At 42.1% G+C, this 23,756-nt stretch overlaps 1 protein-coding gene and 2 non-coding genes across 9 annotated transcripts; all 3 read right to left on the bottom strand.

The window, feature by feature from the left end:
* Positions 1–221: 221 nt before the first annotated feature.
* On the bottom strand, positions 222–21,923 carry ATG16L1 (autophagy related 16 like 1). 7 transcript variants are annotated; one of them, XM_072867208.1, is made up of 18 exons: positions 21,541–21,923; positions 20,563–20,656; positions 18,110–18,215; positions 16,500–16,573; positions 16,044–16,295; positions 15,078–15,143; positions 12,235–12,324; positions 11,417–11,473; positions 10,342–10,444; positions 7,692–7,797; positions 7,503–7,597; positions 5,886–5,957; positions 3,689–3,809; positions 2,741–2,846; positions 2,045–2,194; positions 1,590–1,637; positions 1,124–1,225; positions 222–736 (listed from the first exon to the last, which is right to left on the bottom strand). In XM_072867208.1, the coding sequence occupies exons 1-18, from the start codon at positions 21,653–21,655 to the stop codon at positions 643–645; spliced, it is 1,851 nt and encodes a 616-aa protein (XP_072723309.1). In that variant the 5' UTR covers positions 21,656–21,923; the 3' UTR covers positions 222–642. The 7 variants fall into 7 exon arrangements, with proteins under 7 accessions (XP_072723309.1, XP_072723310.1, XP_072723312.1 ...); XM_072867209.1 differs by having other exon boundaries at positions 12,235–12,321; XM_072867211.1 differs by having other exon boundaries at positions 7,503–7,573; positions 12,235–12,321; positions 21,541–21,922.
* On the bottom strand, positions 6,832–7,094 carry LOC140655051 (small Cajal body-specific RNA 6). Its single transcript, XR_012043626.1, has one exon.
* Positions 9,861–10,131, bottom strand: LOC140655049 (small Cajal body-specific RNA 6). The gene has a single exon (XR_012043625.1).
* Positions 21,924–23,756: the final 1,833 nt, after the last annotated feature.

The following is a 23,756-nucleotide window of genomic DNA, read 5'->3' as shown; positions in this document are numbered from 1 at the left end:
GATGCAAAGAGTTCACATGACAATGCTGGAGAACCTGTATCAGGATCAGAGCAGATCTGAATTGAGCTGATGACTCAAAGGCAGAGCTGCCAGAGCCATGGGACGCTCTCTTTAAAAGCTGTTCCAACACTTCAGAACTGCCTAGGACCTGTCCACATTTTAGGATCTTCTCACCCCCTGCCTGAACTAAGCCACAAGAACAGAACACAGGAGACAGGACATGTATTAAGTCAGCATACACAGTAACTTCTTTCCAACATTTCCAACTCAGAAGTGCTGTAGATACATTTGTGTGACAGGGTATTTGGCACAGCTGTCTGGTGAGGAATCCCGCTAGTATCTTCAGCTCCACTTTGTGCATAGATACTGCATGTAAAGGCATGACTAAGTAGCATTCTCCATCCAGAACAGCTAATCCCTTGCTGAGTCCGAGTGCCACAGTGCAGTTACGGCCATAAGAAGTCTCTGACTCAGGCTCCTTCTCCATTGCTTTAGAACTTTCCTCTGGAAAGTGAGGCCCATGCGCTTGTTAATATCCCGACTCAGGATGGATCTGGGCTTGGGTCTCCATTCTGCTCAGCCACGGACCAGCACCGCTATACACAGAGGCGCTGGATGCTCTGCCTTTCACCCTCCGTCCAGTCAAAATTCAGACCACAGGACAGCCTTGTTTCCTTTGTCCACACTGACCACATGGGCACCCGCTGGTGACCACGCGACTGCATTGATAGAAGAACTGAAATGGAAGCCAGGTATAAGTTTACAAAAAAGCTGAATTCCACAAAAGCACTTACCATTGGAATGAAATATTATAGTACTCTGACTATCAAAGAAAAAGCACTCTCTCAGCTCTCAGGAGACTCAGGCTTTTAATAAGCCTAAGAGAGATATGGTTTCTTCAGAATATATGAAATGTATTTTATTAGAATTGTATCTCAGTTTAACAAAGCTAACCTTAATTCAATCTAGAGAATACCACCGTGAATCCACAAAGAATCTGCATATTAAAAATTCTCACACACCAATATAAGTTGCAAAGCTGTACAAGTACAATTCTTTCATAGCTCAGCAAGATTCACAACCCAGATCCCCACTTTAGATTATGTGGCCAGCCTCCCCTCACCTGTGATGCTTTGCAAGTGTCCTCTCCAATTTCCCAGTGAGCACATTCCAAATGTAGAGGGCCCCATCAGCTGAGCCAGCAGCCACATAGTTACCGTCAGGGCTATGAGATCAGAGAAGGTGCAGAAGGCAGAGAACAATTTTATCAGCAATTTATCAGCACACATCATCATTCCACCTGCAACTTCCTAAGCAAGCAACTTGAGATTAAACAGCCTTTTAAGAGTTACGTGTTACCAGCTGCTAACACTAAGAGGTGAAAGCACTTTGAAATCAGAAAGTTTCCAAGACACTGGATCAACATCTACATATATACTCTGTCATGACCAAGAGGTAACCTTGGGCAAATCACAAACTCTGCCCCAGTTTTCCTAGCTGTAAACAGGGACAATGCAGCCAAGCATCAGGAATAATTCACTTTTGCTGGGGAAAGATTTATCAGACATCTTGCTTATATCCGACCTTACCTGAACACAACTCTCGTCCAGTCAGAGCCACATTTGAATCCCTGGGCGCTGAAAAGTTAGAATCAGATAATTGTAAATTCATTTATAAGAAGATGGACTTTCAGGTTCTCACTAAAGAGCATGGTAAGGATTTCTACATGGTTCAGAATAAGCTCCAGTATCCCTTTATCACAATTCTCATTTCTCGTACACCCTCCTTTCAATCACATCTGAAGAAATTTTTTCCTTTACACCAAAGACTTCTAAGCCAAGCTATCATCTTTAAAGAGGTAAATTAAGAGATTCACCAGAGCAGATCTTTGCTGTTAGACTCTGGAGAACTTTGCTACCAATGTAGAAAAATAAGTTAGGAGACTGTTGTCTCCATGGAGATACTGAAAAACACTCCAATGCTGAGGGCCATCTGCAATCCAAAGTTCTGAAATTCATTATGTTCTTGTGGAGAACACACTCACCTGAATGTCTGCTTGACAGCACTAACCCGCAGATCAATGATCTTTAGTAGATCATCACGGGAACAGGTCAAAAGCTCTGTTCGCTCTGAGTTCAGGTCCAGAGCTGTGATTCTTCCAAGCAGCTCCAGTTCTTTTACTATGCTTTCAGTCCTAAAGACAGAAAGAAGAAAAAGAAAGGGGGGGGGGGGTGGGGGGGGTGGGGCCAGGGAGGGAGAAACAAGAAAGAGTAAATCAGAGTCCAGAAGCAAAACCACTGCATCAAAGAACTTTGACTTGTCCCACTGTGGAAGAGGAGATAAAGGATTACTGGTTTATTCTCACCTTTTGATTCTTTCCCAAGCTAGATCTCACTTTGTGGATAACAGTTCCAGCCAACAGTTAGATACTACTTTCCTCACAACCCCACCCTCTGCAAAACTAACATCTAGAATGGCAAGTACTGACCAATGCAAAGTATTTGCAAGAAAGCAGACTGCCTTTTCAGATAAGAAACAGCATCCCCCCCCAAAAATCCCAAACCCAAAACACCAAACAGTATAAAAGTAGTAACAAAAGTCTCTTTCAATGACCTTCTGCAACTCATAACAGTCTCATTAGCTTCCGAGCTCAGGAGGAAGAGTTCCCTAGTTCAGATTATACTTGGACAGCAATCCCATAGCCATTCCTACACTATAAGCTCTCTTACAATAGTTTTACCTGATGTCCCAGAAACGAATTTTCTTATCAAAATGTCCACTCATTACACATTGCTCAGTACATACGATGTCATTGCAGCTAGATCCTGCAAACACTGTTTTTATACCTAAAAAGGATAAACCAATGGTGACACACTGAAATTTATACTGTACAAACTGATGAAAACAGAGACAAAAAAATAATCACTATACCACACACACACACACAGAGCAGTGTCCAAGGAGGGCCACAGGGCAGACAAACTCTGTCTTAGAATAATCCTGACTTAAGTCTTCAACAACCTCTCTGCCCTTCTCAATCTCCTTTGCTGTGGCTAATATCCCTTTAAATGCTCCCATGACAGCTGCTTTATTTCCACTGCATATTTAGACAGCTATAATTTGCTACTGTTAAACGGTCTCCTTGACCTATGTTTGCGGCCTGGGTATCAAGGTAACCTTGAATCTTGACTACTCTCTCAGTGCAAGCAGGTTTAAGAGCCATCAATAGGAGAAAAGCCAAGGAAATAAGGTGTTTCTCCTAAAGAAAAACATGGATCCTAGCATTTCCTTCATTTGAGATATTGACATTTTTGGTACATTTCCAAGAGCCATTTCCATTGACCTTGGGGTTAAAAACTCTGACCTGGCTCCAAGTTTTTAGTGGAAGACTAAAATACCCACCCCCAGACTGGTAAACAAAGAACACTCGCAGAACACAGCTGCAGTTAATGTAATGGCATTAATAGCACTTCCTGCATACACATGATATCTTACTCTTATTTCAGGTAACAGGCAGAAAGAATCCAATTACTTGAATAACAACAGAAGATGGCATGGCTGCTAGTTTTTGCTTTTTTAAGACTAGCAAGAAGATGAAAATCTGGCTGATGTCAGACTTCAGTAGAAGCACATTTACATTAGGTAGAAGCACAGAACATGGATGAAAGACAAAGTTAGGTTTCCTTACAAACTTTGCTGCGGAGGTCCCAGAGCTTGAGGGTCCGGTCATGACTTCCCGAAACAATGCGTGCATTGTCCAGCAAGAACTTGGCTGACAGAACTTTACCGCTGTGACCTGTCAGGGTGTGCTGAGGACAAGAGATTTACATGGTAAAACTGCACAGTTCCACTTGCTCCCTTTCCTCATAGCTTACTAGTTCTGCTATTTAACAACTCAAAGACAATCTTAAATCATAATTTGCATGTCTACTGCATTGCTTGGAGAAAAAAAATTATAGTTAAACAGAGATTAACACTGGGTAGGAGTGTTAAGTACCACAGAGTTCAGCCTGAAGTTGAGAGACACAGGTCACCTTTGGCTGCAGTTTCTCTAGCTACTCAGGGAACCTGCAAGCTCTCTTCCTCAACACTCCATACACCTACGTTTCATGGACAGATGGCAACTGCAACACAGCCTTGCAGGAGCAATGAGGAGGAGTGGATAAAGCATGCTGAAAATGGAAATTGTGCCTTCAGGTTTTTATAATGAGCTTCCCTCAAGGATACAACAGGGTATCTGGTCTCAACTGCTGTTATATCTTCAAGCCTGAAAGCTGAGTCAACCAGAGATTTCAGAGAAACTCCCTGCAGCAGTTTCCGTAACTGTGGGGGAAGGCTCTGTGGGGCCGAGAAGAACATGAACCACATTCACTTCAAATTACTGAATATTTACATATTTAAATCACAAAAGAAATAATGAATGACTGAAGTAGGAATTGTGAAAAAACAAGATAAATCTTTGGTATATAGTTAGATTTTTTTTTTAAATACTCAAAGGACTATCAAATTACACAAAGCAATCTGGGCTTGGGAAATACAAAAGAAAAACCCTTAAGAATGGAAAGAAATGGGAGCAAAGTTTGGGAAAAAAGCAAACCTGATACACAACACAAACTCTGAAAGAACAAATCATCCCATAAAGACCACTTCATCTTAAGAAAGGACACAAACTCCAGAAAGGACGATCTAAACTTTCACTCTGCATCTCTCTTCTGCTCTTGCTGCACAGTCATTATGTACAGATATTTGCATTTCAGTAGGGAGTTTGTGGCAAAATTTACTGTGATTTCAGCTTCACTGCCTCCTGCTCATGCGCAAGCCATGACAAACCCATACCACAAACACTTGTGAAACAAAGAACGCACTATTTTATCTCAGCAAACAGTGAATGCACTCACCTAAAGCTGGCAGTCACCAAGGACACCAAAAAAATTACAGGAAGATATGGTGAAGCCAGATGGACGTTTACAGGGATAACGAACTTTTTGCAGTGAGTAATCTATAGTCTGCTAAATATTTATTCACTATAATTCACATCCAATAGTAGGTTTTGCAGCCAAACAGAAGCTGCTAAAGAACTGGTATTCTTCACTTTCCTAAATGAGACCCAACGTCTCCACACTGAGAGCTACCCAGTGAATTACAATGCAACTGTAGCTTATAACTGACATGTGAAATGTCAGAAGATTCAGAACAAAGTAACATCTTCCTAAAATAAAAAGTTGAAGAAAAGTGTACATAGGAATGACAATTAAAAACACTTAGAAAGCTGAAAATAAACTTTTATTTTGGTCAAAGGTGAATCCTTCTTTAAACTAGAGTTAAGTGTTGGAGAAGAACATGAGTACAAAGGAGTTGGGAGGAGAGAAGGAATCTTTCAAAAGACATTGAGAGTAAAGTCAAGCACTTTTAGGTTTGCTGCCCTTAACAGCTAGGCAAAGGACTCCTTTTCAAGAATGCTGCTCCTGACTTAAAACAATAAATCCCTTTTTGTCTGCTGCAAACCCTTCTTCAACTGTCCTCTCCTTGGATTGCGGCTAAAACATTGAAGTGGTTCTCCATAAACCATGAGAAGCATTTACATTTCCACAGATGGAGATGTAAAAGTGTTTACGCAGTAAGGTTTTCTAGTGGGGGCGGGGGGTGGGGAGGGCTGTATTGTGAAAATATGCAGTAACTGGAGTTTCCTGCAAGGCTGTGCAGAGACCAATGCTGTATTTTAGGTCTTGCTGTGAAGACCCTTAAGAGAAATAAAGATCCTGTTAACAAAAAGAATTATTGAAAGTGTCTGTAAATTCCCAACTTCCAAAATTGCCACATTCCCATTAGACAAAACTGGAAATACAAGACAGAAACAGCCTGAGCTTTGCCTTCAAGAGACTCACCCGTAATCGATTGTCATCAACTGTCCAGATTCTGCTGGCAAAGTCATTTGAAGCTGCTAAGAGGTAAGAACCCTGTGAACACAAGATTAATTTAAAACTACTTCTGCAAGTAAATATGCAAATTAAACTCAAAAGTATTTCCAATAAATCATTAAAACTGTATTAGTGCTATATCGCCAAGGGAAAAAAAAGAACAAAACCAAAACCAGAGTAGCATTTACCAGTAAGGAAAGCTAGTGTAACAACTTTCAAAAAGGCTATGACTTTTTCTTCTCATCAAAACGTGACAGCGATTTGTAGAATCATGACTACAGATAAAAGGAGTAACAATAACCAGACCAGAAAGGACATTCTCCTTTCCCTTCTGCTGCAGTGAGGAAGCAGGTTCTAGTTTACCCTCATCTATTGTGGGGTTTTTTTGCTCTTTTTTGATTTTTCACAGGGAAAAAGCCCTGCATCATCTACCCCCACTGCTCAGATAGGCTTCAGAGTGGCATTAGCCTGATTCTTGCAATTTTCATTACAATTCTAACATTTTAAACTAAGATTCCAAAAACTCAATCTGTCCAAGGAGAGATAAATTGACTTGTTCACGGCTTTAGGCTTAGGGCTCTTCCAAGTCATCCATGATGGAGAATGGACACCACAAGATTCATGCTTGCACTCCTGTCCATCTCAAAAGACTTTCCTGAATCCTTAAAGCCCATTAGCATCTCACTTCAGGCAGTTCTCACCTCAAATGTGTTCAAGCAGCTTGCGAAAATTGGAACTAGTTTCTCCTGCAGATTAGCAGTGCCAGCAAATCTCTAATGAGCTGGTCAGTGTCCAAAGGAAGGATCCTTTTGGGTGTGTATCAATAAAGTTTAGCACATAGAATCACCAAACAGAAGAAATGATGTCAGCTTTGATCTACTGTCTATGCAGTAAAGCACTGTGTTATGGGAGAGGTCTCAGCAGAAAAGTCAGATCACATGTCCAGTTATAACAATCCAAGACCCCAAACTCCTTCAAGCAAGACTGTTGGATGCTGATCCCAGTCATGTCTCCAATACTTCAGGTTAACATGAACTGAACACATCACAAGCTGTCAGCAAACACTCTGCCAGCCACACCATTACTGTGCCGTGACTGGTGAGAAACTGCTGGGAGAAAAGGTCATGGAAGTGCAAGTCTTAGGATAATCAGACCTTTTACTATTCATCACAGACCTCAGCACAGCACTTAGGGAAATAAACTTCACAGAAATAAAGCCTCAGTGTATTTGCTTCTTTTGTGCTGTTATGCCAGCTTTAGTGGGAAGCTGAAGACTAATTTCTTACTTTAGACAATGCCTAGTGTATTTTATTGTAACTTTATCATAATAGCGCATAACAGCCAATGTCTGAGCTGCATATCATCTTCTGAATCGTAAAGCAAAGATGAGAATTACAGACTGCAGCATACAAAATAAAGATCTTTTGTACAATTTTTAACTATTTGCAGTTACTCTCATAAGTATTTTAACTCATTTCTTAGGTAACTCTTCGAAATATTAGAATGGAAATTGGTAGCAGAGCACAACATAATTCAGTTAATTTATTCCCAATCACAAACAATGGATATTGCACAGATACTCACAGCACTATCAAATTCTATGCTTGTAATCCCAGCATTGCTACCAGAGAGGGAACCTTTGGGCTCACACCTATCTGCACAGAGAAAGACGAACAAAACTTAAGCAATGGATTAGAACAGAAGCTGACACAAAATGAACTATAATATAAGTTTGTTTAGCATCCCACCATATCCCAAAGCAAAAAAGTTTACCTCCCAAGACTTCCCAAAGCTTAACCCTCCGGTCCATGCCTCCTGTTGCTAGTAACCGGGAGCCAGGGCTGAACTGCACTGCATTCACCTCCCCATCATGTGCATCCTGAGGAGTGGGAGGAACAGAACAGCCACCCAAAATGGAATTAGTATAGACCCAAAAAAACCACAGATTAGAAAGCTATAAAACTTAAAGGTTATACAGAACCACAGCTGTAGATCTTTCAGCAGTATATAGGAAACAGACACAGACTGAAACTCTACTATGGTTGATGGTGTACAAACAGAGCAAAAAGGCTGATCCTTATCTAAAGAAAAAAAGCACAAAGAAAAACACTAGCAAGGACTCAACAGTGATAATAAACTGCCAAAAGCCTTACAATGCTTCATAAATTTAGGCTTTTTAATGTAAGGCTTTTAAGTTACACCAGAAAAAAATTAAGGAAAGGACAGAAAACAGTAATAGGTGATATGCTGTAGAAGGAAACTAACTTTTCATTTCTCCATCTAGAGCCAGCCATGGAACATGATCAAATCAGTTCATGCAACCACAGAACACTCAAGTCAGGCTCGAGTTAGGAAAGTCTGCTAGAAAACAGCATAACAAATTAACTGCATTCATTTAGTGTCTTGGTGATAATGCTACTTTATATTGGTGATTAAGTAGTACCAGCACAGTTGTGACAGCACCTTCTCTCACAGAGAACTTGGGCTTAAACTGTGGTTCCTATCTGCAGGTGCAGTGACACCCCTGCATCCCTGCTTTCTCACAGCTTAATGTTTTGAAACTTGAGTTGGCCACTTAATAGCGATTCTTAACCTTTTAAAACATGTGAATTTTAAGATTCCTTCCTTTTCCCCCCCCTGTTAATTTCACAGCTTTATACTACTTACCCACACAGTATTAGTACCACATTCTTAATTCATTTGCTGCATTCCTTTTTAAGTATTTTCAGTAACTGCTCTTTCAAAATCAGTTTTTCTGGAAACTTGTATTTTTCTGGAACTTGTTGCTTGAACTTGGACTGCCAGCTCATATTTAGGGGTCATCACACTTCAAATCTGATCTTTCTACAAGTGCAGAAGAGCCATTCAGAACAAAACTGGTCAAAGGTCTCGCCTAGAAACTATGCCGATGAATGATGGCTGAAGTAACTACCTTCTCTGCCTTCCCAAGCCTGTTCTACTCATCTCTCCAGAAGTGAGCTTGGTCTGCTCCCTTTATCTGCCAAACCTTTGGCAGAGAGTTCTTGCATTCATTCCTGGAATGCTCTGCTGGACCTAGACATGTCCTCACACTCCACCCGGGCTCCAAATGCAGGAGCCAAAACGTAACACAGATCATGTCCAGAAGGAACATATGGATTCCCACAAAATGAGTAGGGACTTTTTCCTTCTAATATTGCAGTGCTAACCACACATCACCTCCATCCTGCCACAGTCTGACAGGCTTACTACTGCAGCTGTTCCTACTCCTGCTGCAAGATGGGGAATTGGAATGGGGCAGCATTCTCCACATTGCCAAGACTAGGGGTCAGCACAGTCTACTGTGGTTTGCCCCTCCATATTGGGAAGACAGGCCACGCTGCTCTTGGAAGTTCAGATGACATTACAGATCAAGAGAAAGGCGAAAACAACATAACCTCTCACATGGTTCTTGAAAATCTTACATAGATAGCTTTGCAATACCTTTTATGATGAAATTAGACAGGATTCTATCTGTTGATCAACTGTGCTTGCTGTACATAGCCAGAGGAGGAGAGAGGTTGCAACACGTACTGCAGCATGAACACCTCCTCTGATGTTCCCTATTCAAGCCAGCTCCAGGCTGTCACTTACATTATGACCCTATTCTCACTTAAGGTAACATTGCTACTCCCTCCACCCCATGTCTTCCACTAGAGAAGATGGTAACAGGACAGGCTAGGAATACACAAGCCTCCATGCTGCAGCGAGGCACTCTGTTACTCTGGATGAAAAAAAATAAGTCATTTCATATCCATGAAATACCTACATCCAGCACTGGAGTGCCTGAGAAAGCTCAAGAGGAATGTTCAAGCAAGTAGCTGCATTACAAGACAATTTACCATAATATCTTTCATTTAGAAGGCAATGCCCTTCACAGAAATTTAAGTTTGACCTTGTGAGGCCAAAATGACATATAAAGGAGGTCTCAGCTTGAAAACTTTAGATCACACACAACAAATGAAGACACCCCACTACCACAAGCTCCTCTTAACCAGTTCTGTTGGATGACATTCAGTGCCAGAACTCCCTTCACTGTGGAGAACTGGAACTGAATTAATCCCAAACTGTCAGCAATCTCTTCCTCAATCACAGCTCTACTATGGCATGACAGAACAGGGACTGCTGGGAGCCAAGAGGGTAATGGAGTGTAATTCCCCTGTGCCCTCAGACCTTTTACTAGTCATCATTGACCTCAGTAAGACAGACATCAAGCACATTGGCTCCAAGAAGCATTTGGGCCAAGAATTAAATGGGATGAACTATGCCACCAAATCAAGAATTCCTTCTTGTCTGGCAATGTAATAGAAAGAGTTTCAGGAGCTCAGTTCCCACACAGATAGGATTCACTTCCTCCAAATACAGTAAAAGGAATGGTAAAATCGAGAATTCCTTCTATACTTACAAAGACACATATGGCAGTAGTGGGCACTCTCACTTCTTTACTGGCACCTGGATGGGGCTCTACATTATCCTGGGGAGGAGGGAACGAGGACAAAGAACGCCTCCTGAGATGAAACAAAGCAGAAATATTTTAAAATGAGAAGTGAACGCTGTTTCTCTTGATTTCATCCAGATCTGTACCTGTCACTCAACTACACTGTACAGTGATTAAAAAAAATGGGGGAAGGAGTTTTTAAACTTTCTTTTATCCCATCTTTCAAAAATTACATTTGTCATATAACACTATATCCACTTGTGGCTTTAGATATTTCATAGTATGCCAGATAAGTTACCTGAACTGATTACTGACCTCATTTTGGAGCAGTCATTTTTTTTTAATAGGAAAGAAAAACATGGGAATGACTGCAGCCGAGTACAGCTGAAGAGACTGCAAGTCCATCATTGTGTCTAGGGAGACTCAACACCACTGCAGCACTACATCCCAGGCAGCAAAATGCTCCATTCAAAAGATCGAGCTGCACCATTTAAGCAAAGACCGTCCACCTAATGCAGAGCTTGACTTAGAAGGACTGGCTCCACTCGGGATACTAAGCACAGAACCCAACAACTTATCGTAAATAACCTTATTAAAGGAGGAAAGTGCAGTGGAAAGTAAGAGCAAACCCCAGGTATTCTCTCCACAAAGAGGGGCTCATTGCCTCTCTAACTGTAGACAGTTTCTAGCCAGTGTTACCAACATTTGAAATCTAATCAGGATAATGCAGCTGGGTTCCGTGTTACTTCAATGGAATACATTCACATGCTGGACTAAGAGCGGATAATGTTTTCACCTGGCAGCATCAGAAGATTGATGTCCCAAAAGGGGAGACTCAGACAGACTGGAGGGAAAGGTCAGAGGTCAGCACACGGCAAGATGGAAGAAACAGGAAGTTGAGGAGAACAAAAAAGAAAAAAAAAGAAAGGCAGAAGCTAGAAGAAAGGCTGAAATTATTTGTTTGTATTCCTTGCATCACCAAGATTCTGGTGTACATTGAAACCAATATACAAAACAAAGACGTGAAAGTGTTCTAACCTACCCAAAGATATTAGTGATAGAGTCCAGAAGGCCTCCAGCTGGCTGGGAGAGTCGCTTACTGAAGGAGGGGAGGACAGGTTTAAACCTTGTGAATAGCTTCTCCACATAAAGATCAATACAAACACATTTCATAGTAACAAGTCTCTGGAAAGACTCCCTCCCCTGCAGACCCAGTCCAAAGACAGAAAACACTAGAGGCAGGCATCAGTTCAAAAGTCACTAGTAACTACAACTCAGAACATAATTTGTGAGTGAAGTTTCTTCAATTTCCCTCAACCTCCTCCCTGTGAATTACTGGTTTTAGATATAACAGTCTGCCAAGTCTGAAGTTTCAACCAAATTAATCCATGTTCTCATCTAACTATATCTTACTTTCCACTCACTGCTATTTTAGAGGAAGAAAAAGATGCATTGAATCTAGGTGAAGATACTTTTGGCATTTCAGCTAAATCAAATCACGCAGCTACTTGTAAAGTCACATTGATATCTTGTATAGTAACAGTGATATAATACAATAGGCTCTGCAATATCCATTTTATTGTCTATTTTGCTTTTAAACCTTTGGTTTTAAGATTAGACACAGATTTTTCAGACACTAGTTTAATTTATTTAAAACAGCAAAGGAAAAACAGAGCATATTTAGAGCATGGTAACAGAGAACACAGCACATGAGTTTCATACTGCTCTCGTGGAATTACTAAACTGTGTTGCAACTAATGGCAAGTAAAAACTGTAAGTAACATTCCCAACATTGTTCCAACTCTTATATCCCTTGCTCTTCCTCAATGACATGATAAAAAAATCTCTCAGTCTACAAACCTGGATGTTCGGCTGACAGCTCGCACTGGAGATGTCTCCTCAGCTGTGTCAGAGGTTTCATCTGCAAGCACTTCAATATCATCATCCCTGCTGAAGTGAGAGAAAACACTTCATTTTCAATCAGCCAGAGCTTCCTATGGAAACCACCCACTGATGTATAGGAACTGAATGGACAACACTGTTCCAGGGTCTGTTGGTGTCTGCACCCAACCCGCATCTAGGTTTACTTAGCTGTAGTAACATGTAGGTAGATCCAGATAACACACTGATCTAGCTGTTGCTGCCAGAGATACTACATTCAACATACAATGTCTGAAAACAAGTACATGCAGCACCTAAATTTCAGGTTTTTCTTTCCAGCTGCCAATTACAGTCTTCACTGACAAGGCGGGATTGCGCGCCCTCCCCCTCCCCCACATTTGGGTTGACAGGCATCCTTTCCAGATTCTCTTTACTACAGGCATTATATTTCAGCTTGCAGCACTATACACAGCATTATAAGGACCTATCACATCTGAGCAAGACTTTGCTACAGAGTGAACTATATTTGCTGGAACAGTTACAGAACAGCAAAAACATGAGTTATTGCAACCCCAAATATAGGGGACATCCTATTTTCACAGCACCTTTTTTGCTGTTCCAAAACAAGGAAGTATTAAAAAAAAAGCACAAGAGTTTGAATTTTCCTTCTTCATCCACACCAAAGATATCCGGATACTTTCTATACTGTTGTACTTCAGGTGCTGCTCCATTAAGTACAAGGGATGTTTTGGTACATTTCATTGAAGTGTTGGTGTACAACTGAACAGAAGTGTGAGGTTCCAATACATATATCAAATTAATCCAGCTAAACTACTCAGCTAATGCTAAAAGGTTTTTCCCCATTAGTCATCGTGGGCTCTCATAGTCTAGTATTTTTTCCTTCAATGACGATTTTTCCTCCACTGCTGATTTTGCAGGACAGACTATTTTTAAACACAATCAACTTGATGCCATTGGACTGAACAGGAAGTTTAAATTCAGCATTTAAGTAGGAATAAACCAATTCCTGTCATCAGATAACACTCAGCTGCAAAAGAATTGAAGAGGATACTCTCATACTCTGATTGAAAGTATGAGGCTGATATTTCAATAAAACACTATCAAGTTCTGCTGATATTTCTTTTTTTAAAATCTAAAGTTTGAGCTATTAAAATTGTATGTAGCAAAAAAAACTTTTAATATTAACTTAACATATTTTTGAAGTGAATATAAACACCAGGGCACACTCCTTGAAATGCTGCAATTTTCCCCTTCAGTAAGCAGCACATTTATACAATACAAACCCTCTAAAATTACAAAACCAAAACCATCTGTGAAGCAGAGTATGAGTAATTTACAGAAGCAATTATTTTCTAGATTTTTTTTTTTAAATAGGCTTCTTTTTAACCTCTCAGTGTCTCACATCAAATTATTTATGAAACACTGAGACCATCATCCCCACCAAAAGAGGAAGTAAAATATTCAAGCTGTTGTGCTACAGCTACCTCTGAGCTCAGCTCTAAGATAGGAAGGTCTCACTTTGGGTAATGGAGAGGAAGAAGCTTAACAGGGAAAGTGGCCACAGACATTACCTGTGTGTTTCCTCTCTCTGTGCAACATTATTTATTGAAAAGTATAATATTCTAAGATATTCCATGTGCGTTTACATCAAATAACATGGACAAAAGGGATGTCACTATTCTTACGAGCTGGGAAGACTGTCCTCTGGCTGGGGACTGTCCACTGGCCTGTGACACAGAGGTCAGCAATAATCTTGTCATGGAGAGTCACACCTCAATAAGCTAAGGGAATGGAAGCATTTAAACATTTCTTTAAAAAATGCAAAGCAAATTGTGCTAACTAGTTGTATTGTTAATTGCAGTTTCAATTTTCCTTCCAAATGCTACAAGCTCTCTCATACTCCCCTTATATGTGCTCTTCCTACCTACCCCAGACTTTTGCGTGGGCCCTCTTCCAGAGCAGATACATTGCTCCCATCACGTGCAAGGACATGCAGCACAGAGACCTAACGTGATTACACCATGCTAATACAAAGATAACAAATATCAAGAAAAAGCCTGCACACTGCTCTGGCACTGTGCTCTGCAGACTGTCTCAGCTGTTTCCAGTAACAATGCAGCAGGTGTAGTTTTTCTGGATTTGGCTAACCCAAGTGCTAATAACCTTATCAACCTCCTGCAAAGCACCTATACCATTAACTGCCCACTTCAGTCAGCTGATTAAATACCACCCAGGAGTAAACATAGCAGCAAATATCCATGTGCTGCTGCTGAAAAGAACAAGAGACTATTTATCTCTGGCTTGCCAGGAAAAGTAACTCCATATCTATATTTTTTTTCCCTACAGAATAAATCTCTCCCAGTATGGAAGTGATCAATATACTTTCACCCACCTTAACTCACTCAGTACCTGTTCCTACAGGAAATCCTTGATCCTATTTGTAGTCTAACACTTAAAAATATAGGCATCTCAAGAGCATATTGCTCCATGATTAAAGAACTATTCTGAAGACCAAAGGCACTACATAACAAGTGTTTTCATGCTGAGATAAGAATATATATTCACCGTATGAACCATTCTTAGGACTTTCAGTCCAAGCATCTATTTTTAGTCATAACAGAGCTCTTTCTTCTGGAAGTTCAAGTAGGGAGAGTTACTGTACATTTTTTACTTTACACCAAAGTTTTAACACTCCTCTACATCACCAAATTTAGAAATAACTAAGATACCATTTATCATGCATCTGCATAGAACTGAAGCATGAAGTGATGAAGGAGACTCTGTAAATCAAGACCGCTTACGGTTCAACAGGCAGGGGTTCTTTGGCAGCTTCTGCTAGCTCCTTCTGCAGTCTGGCTTGTCGTCTCCTAAGAAAAGGAAAACAAGGTTATTTTAAAGGCTTCCTTAATCCCATTCCAAAGGTTACCCTGCACAGTTTTGATGGGCTTTTTAAGATTTCAGGGGGGAAAAAAAAAAGCAGCCAAACAAACAAAAACAAACAACAGACCACTGCCCTAATTTTACCCTGCTTTTCAAGACACTCAGTGCAGGAGAGGCAGTTTTCTTACTGTGAATAGCAAAGCACAAGATCAATTGAGTAAGGCAATAAGGTGAAGTGTACCTATGGCCCTTTATGACCCATATGAATGCGCACTTGCTCAGAGTGCAAGAACTTGCAAAAATAATAATTATGTTAGTAAAGATAATACAAAACTGCCAAGTGCTATGAGACTTGTCTTATAGCTCTTGGTCTCCAAGTATTGTTAGTTGGCAAGTAAGCTGAAGCAATTCAGAAGAATAAGAAAAATTATTCTGCAAGGGAAAAAAAAGTACGAACTTATATTTGCAAGTTATACATAGCTCAGTCATGGTAGCTTCTCCTTTTAGCAGAATGCAAAATACACTTAAATTGGTTAAGTCAAAAAAAGGATAAAACTAGGAGTACTATCAAGATGCAATGTGAACAAGATAAGTCTAAATCTAGTACCAGCAAAAAACCCCAGCTTCCATCTGATTTATGATCTTTAGGCTGTAGTTAAATGTTGCTCAAGAAACAAAAGAACATGTTTTATCCATTTAAAAGACAGGAATGTTTTCACAAAGCATCCATCTGTGATGGCCAAAAGAAGGAACACAAAGTTCTGGACTCTCATTGTGTTGTGCAAGAATACAGAGATCAAAACTAAATCTGTTTTTATCCTATGCACTCATAAGCATTCAAAAATATATTGGGAAGTAGTTTATCAAATAGAGGTCATCAATCTCACCTTGAATCCTTTTCATTTTCTGCATTCAAACGATTGGCTTCTTGTGCTTTCTCTGCCATCCAACGCGAGACCAGCTCCTGGTTGTCTTCAGTAGTTTTCCTCAGTTTCTCCTCCAAGGCATTGAAGGTGATCTGGAGAGCATCATATTCATCTTTCAGTGTCTGATTAGCTCGCTCAAGATCTTGCAGTTTGCTACGCAATTCCTGGCACTCTGTTTCCAGTTCAGAGATCTTTTGCAAATACTCTGCAATCCTGGAACAGCAACAAAATACACAAAACAATTATTATATCCTTTGGAACCTATACCATCCACCACTGTGCTATTTGTACAATGCCTAACAAAGGAATTTTTAGCCCACGGCTAGGGCTGCTAGAGAATCTTGTAACACTAATAAATAACTCAACCAGAAGTCTGGGTCTCATACCAACCACACAAACAAAACAGTTCCTACTCACTTTGCTTCATTCATCTGCATCTCTTTCTCCTTCTGCTGCATTTGGTTATTCAGATCAATTACAGACTGGGCCAACTAGGGAGAGGAGAAAATTACATTACAAAATGCAAGGATGCCAGCTGGGTAACACATACTAAGCAGCAACCAGTAAGAGTACAGACCAGTCTAACATCACAAGCAGGAAGCATACCTTTCAGGTCTTCTTTCACAGCTTTCTATACAGATCTGTCTACTGCCCCTATCACACAGGTCATTACATCAGGGAATCTACTTTCAAATATGAGCTGTCAAAAAGTTATTGTCCTTTGATATTTCACTCCCTTCCCTCAAGAAGTTTCTTTAATAAAATCACATCAAACAGAATGCATATTAGGAAGAAATTTTATTTTTTAAAGTTGTGGAAAAATCAATACAGAAACTAAAAATTGCCAAGTCAGTGAACAAACACATGAGTACTAACAACCAAGCAACAAATCTTCCTGTTACCACCAGGACAGCTGCTACAGGAGACATGTAGCTCACATATTGTAAACACAGGTTTCATGAAGAGTTTTCCCACAAAGAAAGTTGCTGGTGGAGTCTCTGCAGTGCACAGGAAATAGAGGGGCAGAGGCCAACACTAATGAGCTGTTGCTGCCAGCTGACAACTACCCAGTCAGTAAGCGGCAGCAAGCGCCACAGCATGCAGAGCCTCGGCTGCCCGGGGAGAATGTACACTGAGTTTTGAGAAGAGTGCCTGCCTATGTAGATGGCTTAGGATACCAGGCTGGGGGGAAAGAAGGAATTTTCACTGCTTTGACTAGTCAGTGCACACCTCCTGTAGAAAGCTGTCTCCTCTCTGAAAAGCTCCGTATTACTGACACTGGAGCTTCTCCACAACTCCAGTGAGGTGTGATCAAAGGAGCATGATAACATTTTCCAGGTCACTCCCACCTTCTCCCTATGAAAGCCTGCAGTACCATTCAGGTACTAGCTCCTGAACTCATTCAATCCACTGCTGTGGTTTTTAAAAACCCAATTCTGCCAATGAAGCCTCCACATCTTCCCTAAAAAAAAAAAAGCAGCTTTTCCTCTCTTCCAGGCTCAAGTCTCACAGCTTACAGGACTCCTGGGCTCCCTGCTGCATCTACATGGCAGAACCAGTACTCTCTTTTCAGTCTAACACCATGGCACTTTCAACCTTTGCTTGTGCTTGCTTATTTTGTCCACTCTTTTATAGCAGTGGTGCTGCAAAGTGAGAGAGACAAACGACACACAGCCACCTATTCTCTCACTCATTCACAGTCTTTTCAATGTAGAACTAGTGGTAGTGCACAGCACTGTAAACTGGATCAGTTCCTTCCTCCTCTAACAAATACAGTTAAAAACCTACTCGCAAAACAAAATTAAGTACTTCTTAAAAATCATGCTATGCTGACAACATAAGCTCTTATCTCCTGGCTGTCAGTTTTAAAGACCATCTCTGGTTTATTTTAATCATCAACATGGGGAACTTTAAAAGGCTGTACGTGAAATGAGGAAAAAATGATGATGAATAAGCTTGGTAAAATTAAGGTCATAATCACAAAGGGCCACATATGGACCATACAGAACATGAGAGGACTTGCTAACCTCGCCACGTTTCTTATGCAGCTCTGTCAGCTCCTCTTGATGCTTTATCTTCAGCTGTGCCAGTTCCTGCAACTGAGCATCATTCCATGTGCCATCATGTCCTGGACTGGAGTTTGAGAGAGAGGAAGAAGAGATGTCACAAACTAGAATCCAATTGCTCCTGTGCCTTTGATCTCAGGACAAACTTCCTTGGATTTTCTAAACTACATTAGAGATACAGGTCTTTCATAACAAATTAAACCACATCTAGCTCCCCCACAACATGCTTCTCGCCAACCAAAATGCCGTTATATAGTACTGGAAAATTAATTTACTGAGGACTCAATTCGCCTTTTTGTACATCTCTAAAATAGAATTCAAACACAGATGAAAGATAACTAGCCTTTGCTTAAATTTGCATGAAGACAACTGAGTCTTAGAAGTACACTCTCCAAATTCTGGAAGAATTACAAATATTTTACCACCTCAAATTTATTTTGGAGAGAGCTGGTGGACCTTGAAGATGTGAGACATCTGGAGACAGCATAATACAGGGCATAGAACCAAAAGCCAGGGAATCAAGGGTATATTCGCAGGCCCTTGGGTTTATAGTCCCAGCTGTTACAAGTCGCTTCTCCATTGTCCCAACTATGTTCCAGCCTTATTGTGTAAAGGTTTTGCAGTGTTTTTTAACTGTGTTATACAACACAGTGGTACCGTAACATAATCTGGAATTTCTACGCACCAGAACGCCACACATATTACCCCCCAAACAATTATGACTGTAACATTTATCATTCACATCTTTGAAAGCATAGGGACAGGAACAGAAGTCAGTTTTTTAAAAGCATATACACACATATACGTATCACACACACAGACTTTGAGCAAGTTAGCAGCTATATTATAAATTACAGCTTTTAAAAATAATAATTTTAAGTTCATTACTATTATGCCAGACAAACAGAACAAGCATCTGTTTCTGCAGTCATTCTGTGTTATAAAAGTCCAATGGGAAACAGATAATGTATTCAGAAGCTGAAAGGTCTCACAGCGGTATCAGTAACTTAATGCTCTTCTCAAAAAACAAACAAACAACAAACAACACCTTACTGAACTAACGCTGCACTAGAAGACACTGCATTTCCAAAAAACTGTGCCCAAACAGACAGGAAGCCAAGTCCTATGGTAATATCAAACATGTCCTATAACTCTGGCCACACATACCTCTATAGCCCGAACTAGATACTCCTCCTTGGCCTTAAGATAAGTAAAAGCATTTTTCCTCAGCTATCTAGGATTAGGAAATTCATTCTTTTTCAAAAAAACTGTCATATACTGAGGACAGTATCAGAGTTCAACTTAGTATTTACTTTGAAGATGCTGTTTCTGTGCATTTCTTCTCATCCTCATCTACTCCAGCCTCATCTCTTCAAGTAGGTGTTCAGCCAGAATCAAATTCCCATAAACTACAGATGGTTCAAGACAACTGCGGTGATCAGAAAGCTTTTGAGAACTTTTACACAGGTGTTAACTCCAGCCTGCTGGACAAACGCTGACTTATTGCCTGCAATTCCTGTAAAATCAGGAGTTCTTCTTTCCTTACTAGTAATAGTATACAGTAGCCTTAAATGTATTTGTTTTGTAGCCCAATTAGACATGCATATACAGTTTTGCATTATATAGCAAAAAGAGCTTCAACAGAGGAAGCAATTCCTACAGAAGCAGGAAATTCTGAGCTACTGCCCTGCCTTTTCTTCAGTTACACCAAGAGCAGAACCTAACAGCCTTTACCTGCTGGGATTTACATGCTGTCCAGACAGAGAACACAATACTAGCATGCTGGTTTGCTGTGGATTCAAATGCCAACAGAATAAGCAGCATGACCCCTGCCTGCTGCACTAGAGTGCTATTCCCAGGTTAGAGAGGAAGTTTCCTGAAAAATTCCTGCTAAAAGCAGGCAGAAGACACATTCTTTTTAGCATAGAGTGCTTATTTAGGACTGGCACTTCACAATCATGATTTTCTCTATTCTCCCCTTCTACGTGATAACACAGATTGAAAGAAACTAAGATGTTGTTTTCTCCCTGCAATGCTTGAGATCGGACAATTTCAAGAGTCAGACCATAATCATTAGGAACTAATATCAGGCAAACCTTATAAGCATTACAAGGCAAACAGATCAGAAGCAGAAGCTCATTCTGGTCCACCTCCATACTTTGAGTTAAATTAATTAACAAATTATTTTCTGTCCAAAACTTGGTCAGATCTTTCTGCACTGTATACTGTAAACATATTGTAACTTTATTACATGTTTAGAGTTAATTTATTTTTAGTTCAACAGATTTCCTGGTTTGTTTTATTCCAAGTTACTGTAGTAACTTAGAAGTTGTTTATGTAATGCATCAAACAATAGTTTAAGGTTACTGTGTGCATGACAGACAGCCAACTGACAGAAAAGGAATTTTAAATACCTGATCTCATGTCTGCTCTGCATGTCATATTTTTCTGCTTGAAGCTTATCAGCCAGCACCGCATGAAGGTCTGACTTCTCTAGTAGCTTGTTATCTGAAAGGGCAAAAAGTACAATTAAGAAATATCCAAAAAGCAAAACCAGATTCCCACCTTCTTTTTCTACCAGCTAAGATCTAGTATCTTTTATTCTGACACAACCAAATATTACGTAAGCCTCCACCATATTAGTGTGTGCTCCTCTCTGATGACAGCAGGCTAAGACGGCATTCAGCTACAACTCCAAGAATTCCTCACTAATCCAGATGCTGTGTGAGACTGGTCTTATTAAAGTTTAGTAGAGACTCTGCTCAAGTATATTCCTATCTTCTAATACAGAAGGAGTTCAAAGCTCAAACTTTTTATAGCCCCTCAACTGATAGCAACAAGGAAACAGACCTGCCAGAGAACTGGTCACATCCAACACTGCACACAACCCCGCCGAGGTTTGTTTGCTCCCCCCCCCCCCCCCCAGCACCTCAGTGTGTGAGCCAGCAGCATTAGGTGACTCTCCACTTCCATTCGCTCCTGTCACAGTTGAAGCAGGAGAGAGATGGGCAAGTAAGCACTGGATAGAAAGTGCTGGCCCCTGAATAGCGCCAAATTTTACAAAAGATCATGAACATGGTCAATAGCACTATTGTTCTCAATTCCACAAACATCTGAGCGGGAATTGCGCAGACAATTTAGACGTTCAATCACTGTCCACAGCACAAACTCGGTTTAACCTGTGAGAGAACTGAGAGAAGCAACTACTTATTCTCCTCAATAATGTAGAAACCCTAACTTTTCTCCATTTTAACAAACATCTCCCAACCACTCTTCTGAGGCCTCGAGGGCCCTTTACCGCCGCGTTTTTCCCACTTTCCGAGAAGGGGGAAAGAAAAGCGCCTCTCGGCCTCAACCCCGCCGCGAAAGCCGCGCCGCTGCGACCCGCTTACACTGCCCGATGATCTCCTCGAAGGCCTGCCGCTGCAGCCGGTCCCGCCGCCGCAGCTCCGCCGCGATATGCCGCTTCCAGGGGGGAAAGCCGGCGGCGCGCAGCCCCGACGCCATCTCCGCGGCGCGGCGGGAAGGGGCAGCGGGGCCGAGCACCGCCCGGGCCGCGGCCCGCGAAGGGCGGCCGAGGGGAGGTGAAGCGGGCAGGAGTGCCGGGAGGCGGCGGAAGGCCGGTACCCGGCTCGCGGCGGGGCGAGCGCGGCGGCGAGGAGCGCCCTCTCAGAGCCGGGGCTCGGCCCCCAGCCGCCGCCCCACGCCCGCCATGGCGCTGCGGCCGCGCTCTGTCAGGGGCCCTCGCTCCTCAGCGGCGCACCGCAATGGCGACAGCGGCTGCCCCGCCACTGCCTGACGCCGCCCACCCGCGCGTCTCCGGCACCGCTACCCCCCCACCACCCTTGCCCCCGCGCCGGGCAGCGCCGTGTCGAGGCCGCACTGCAAGCGTGGGGTCAGCCTCCACCACCGGGCAGGCAGACACCCTTCTGAGAAGAAGGGGCCTCACGCCACGCCATTTTGCGTCCCCTCCCGAAGGCGCGTCCGTCCGCTGCCGCCATCTTGAGAGCGGCGAGCTCCACCATCCAGCCCATACTGCCATCTTAAGAGGGCCCTACCCACCCCCTTCAGAGGCGCATGCGCCTATCTCCTGTCGCGCCTCAGGCGGCGGCGGTTGCTGTCGGGAGCGGGAGGAGGGGAGGGGAGGGGAGGGGAGGGTGGCGGCCCTGGGCTGTCCCAGCGGGAGAGTGCGGCACCTGCCATGCTAGCGAAGTGAGTACCGACAGCTGCGGTTGGCGAGTGGGGCACCAGTGTTCCGCCGGCGCCTGGGGCTGTCCCGCTCCCGCCCTTCCCGGCGGCCGGTAGCGCCTGGTCCGGGGAGAAACCAAACCCCTCCGCCCGCCTGCTCTCCCCGTGCCGGGGCTGCCCGCCCCCGCCGCGGACAGGGCTGCGTGTGGCTTTGGGCAGGGGCCAGGACTGGGTTGGTTTAGGCACTGAACACTCAGTCCCTCTGAGCGGAACCAAAAGGAGGTGAATGCCTGGCGCCCCAAAAGCGCAGACATAACTGAGGTCACCCGTCAGGAAAAAATCCCGGCTTGCTCTTCGAAGCCTGCATAACTTCCCTTCCTCCCCTGTACGTCTGATGGGATGAATCTGGAAATTCAAGTCGACTCAAAGAAGTTGATATTATTAATACCACTTGTCTTTTCCAACGTTTGGAGTGCAGAGTGCCACAGGTTCACTAGGATCTCCTGATACTGCTAATTTTTAAAAGAGGGGATGAAAGGACACCATTTCAGAAAGCATGACTCATAATATACATAAATAGCTTCCCTAAAAGAATAACAAAAGCTTTTGCTATTATGTCACCTAGCAGAGCCAAGAAGTACGTGACACTTTGATGGGGCTTTGGTGAACTAAATGACTGGTGCACGTGTGGCACCCAGGGCACGTGCTGGCTTACCAGCCATGACTCTAATGTTCATGCCTTTGCCTTTTATTTTTAAAGTAATGTTATTACTGTGAATGAACATTAAATAGTTACTAAAAGCTATACAACTAGCAGAAGGGTGATGTACTGCATTGCCCAAAATAGAGACACCTGCGATACTGTTTGTTGGGTGTTTATTGTAGTCTTTTACCCAAATCTCCACCACAAAACAACCTCCAGTTCCAGCAGGGCATACAGAGCATCAGTTATGAAGCTTTACTAAGTTACGCTGCTGTTCAAGGAGGGTGGTGGTGAAATAAAGTGCGGTTTGGGGGTTTTTAGATAGGATTACTTTGAAAAATTATTTGGAATACAGGATAAACTACAAGGGCAGCCTTCACTGCACTAGCACATCCTGTCCAGCGTCACGAAGAAACCACGCATTCTCTGGCAAATGTAAAATCTGTAACAGCTTGCTTCATTGCTTTACTTTTAATTGCTTAACCTCTTAAGTAATGTGTTAGGTAACCATATTATTGTAATTTAATTTGAAACTGGGCAGGATTCATAAAGCTTTTTGTCTTGGACTACCTGAATTGTTTTGTTTTTCTTTTGAGTAAATGAATGAAGATGCAATTATTAAATTGTAACAGAATAAAATAGATGATTCACTAGATTATTACACTGGAGGAGAGAGCGCTGCTGGCTGAGTTAATAATAGTTCGTGCACAGCTCTGT

Source organism: Ciconia boyciana, chromosome 7 (genome assembly GCF_034638445.1).
Source record: "Ciconia boyciana chromosome 7, ASM3463844v1, whole genome shotgun sequence".
NCBI classification, from domain to species: Eukaryota; Metazoa; Chordata; class Aves; order Ciconiiformes; family Ciconiidae; genus Ciconia; species Ciconia boyciana.
This window is presented reverse-complemented; position numbering and strand designations above follow the sequence as displayed.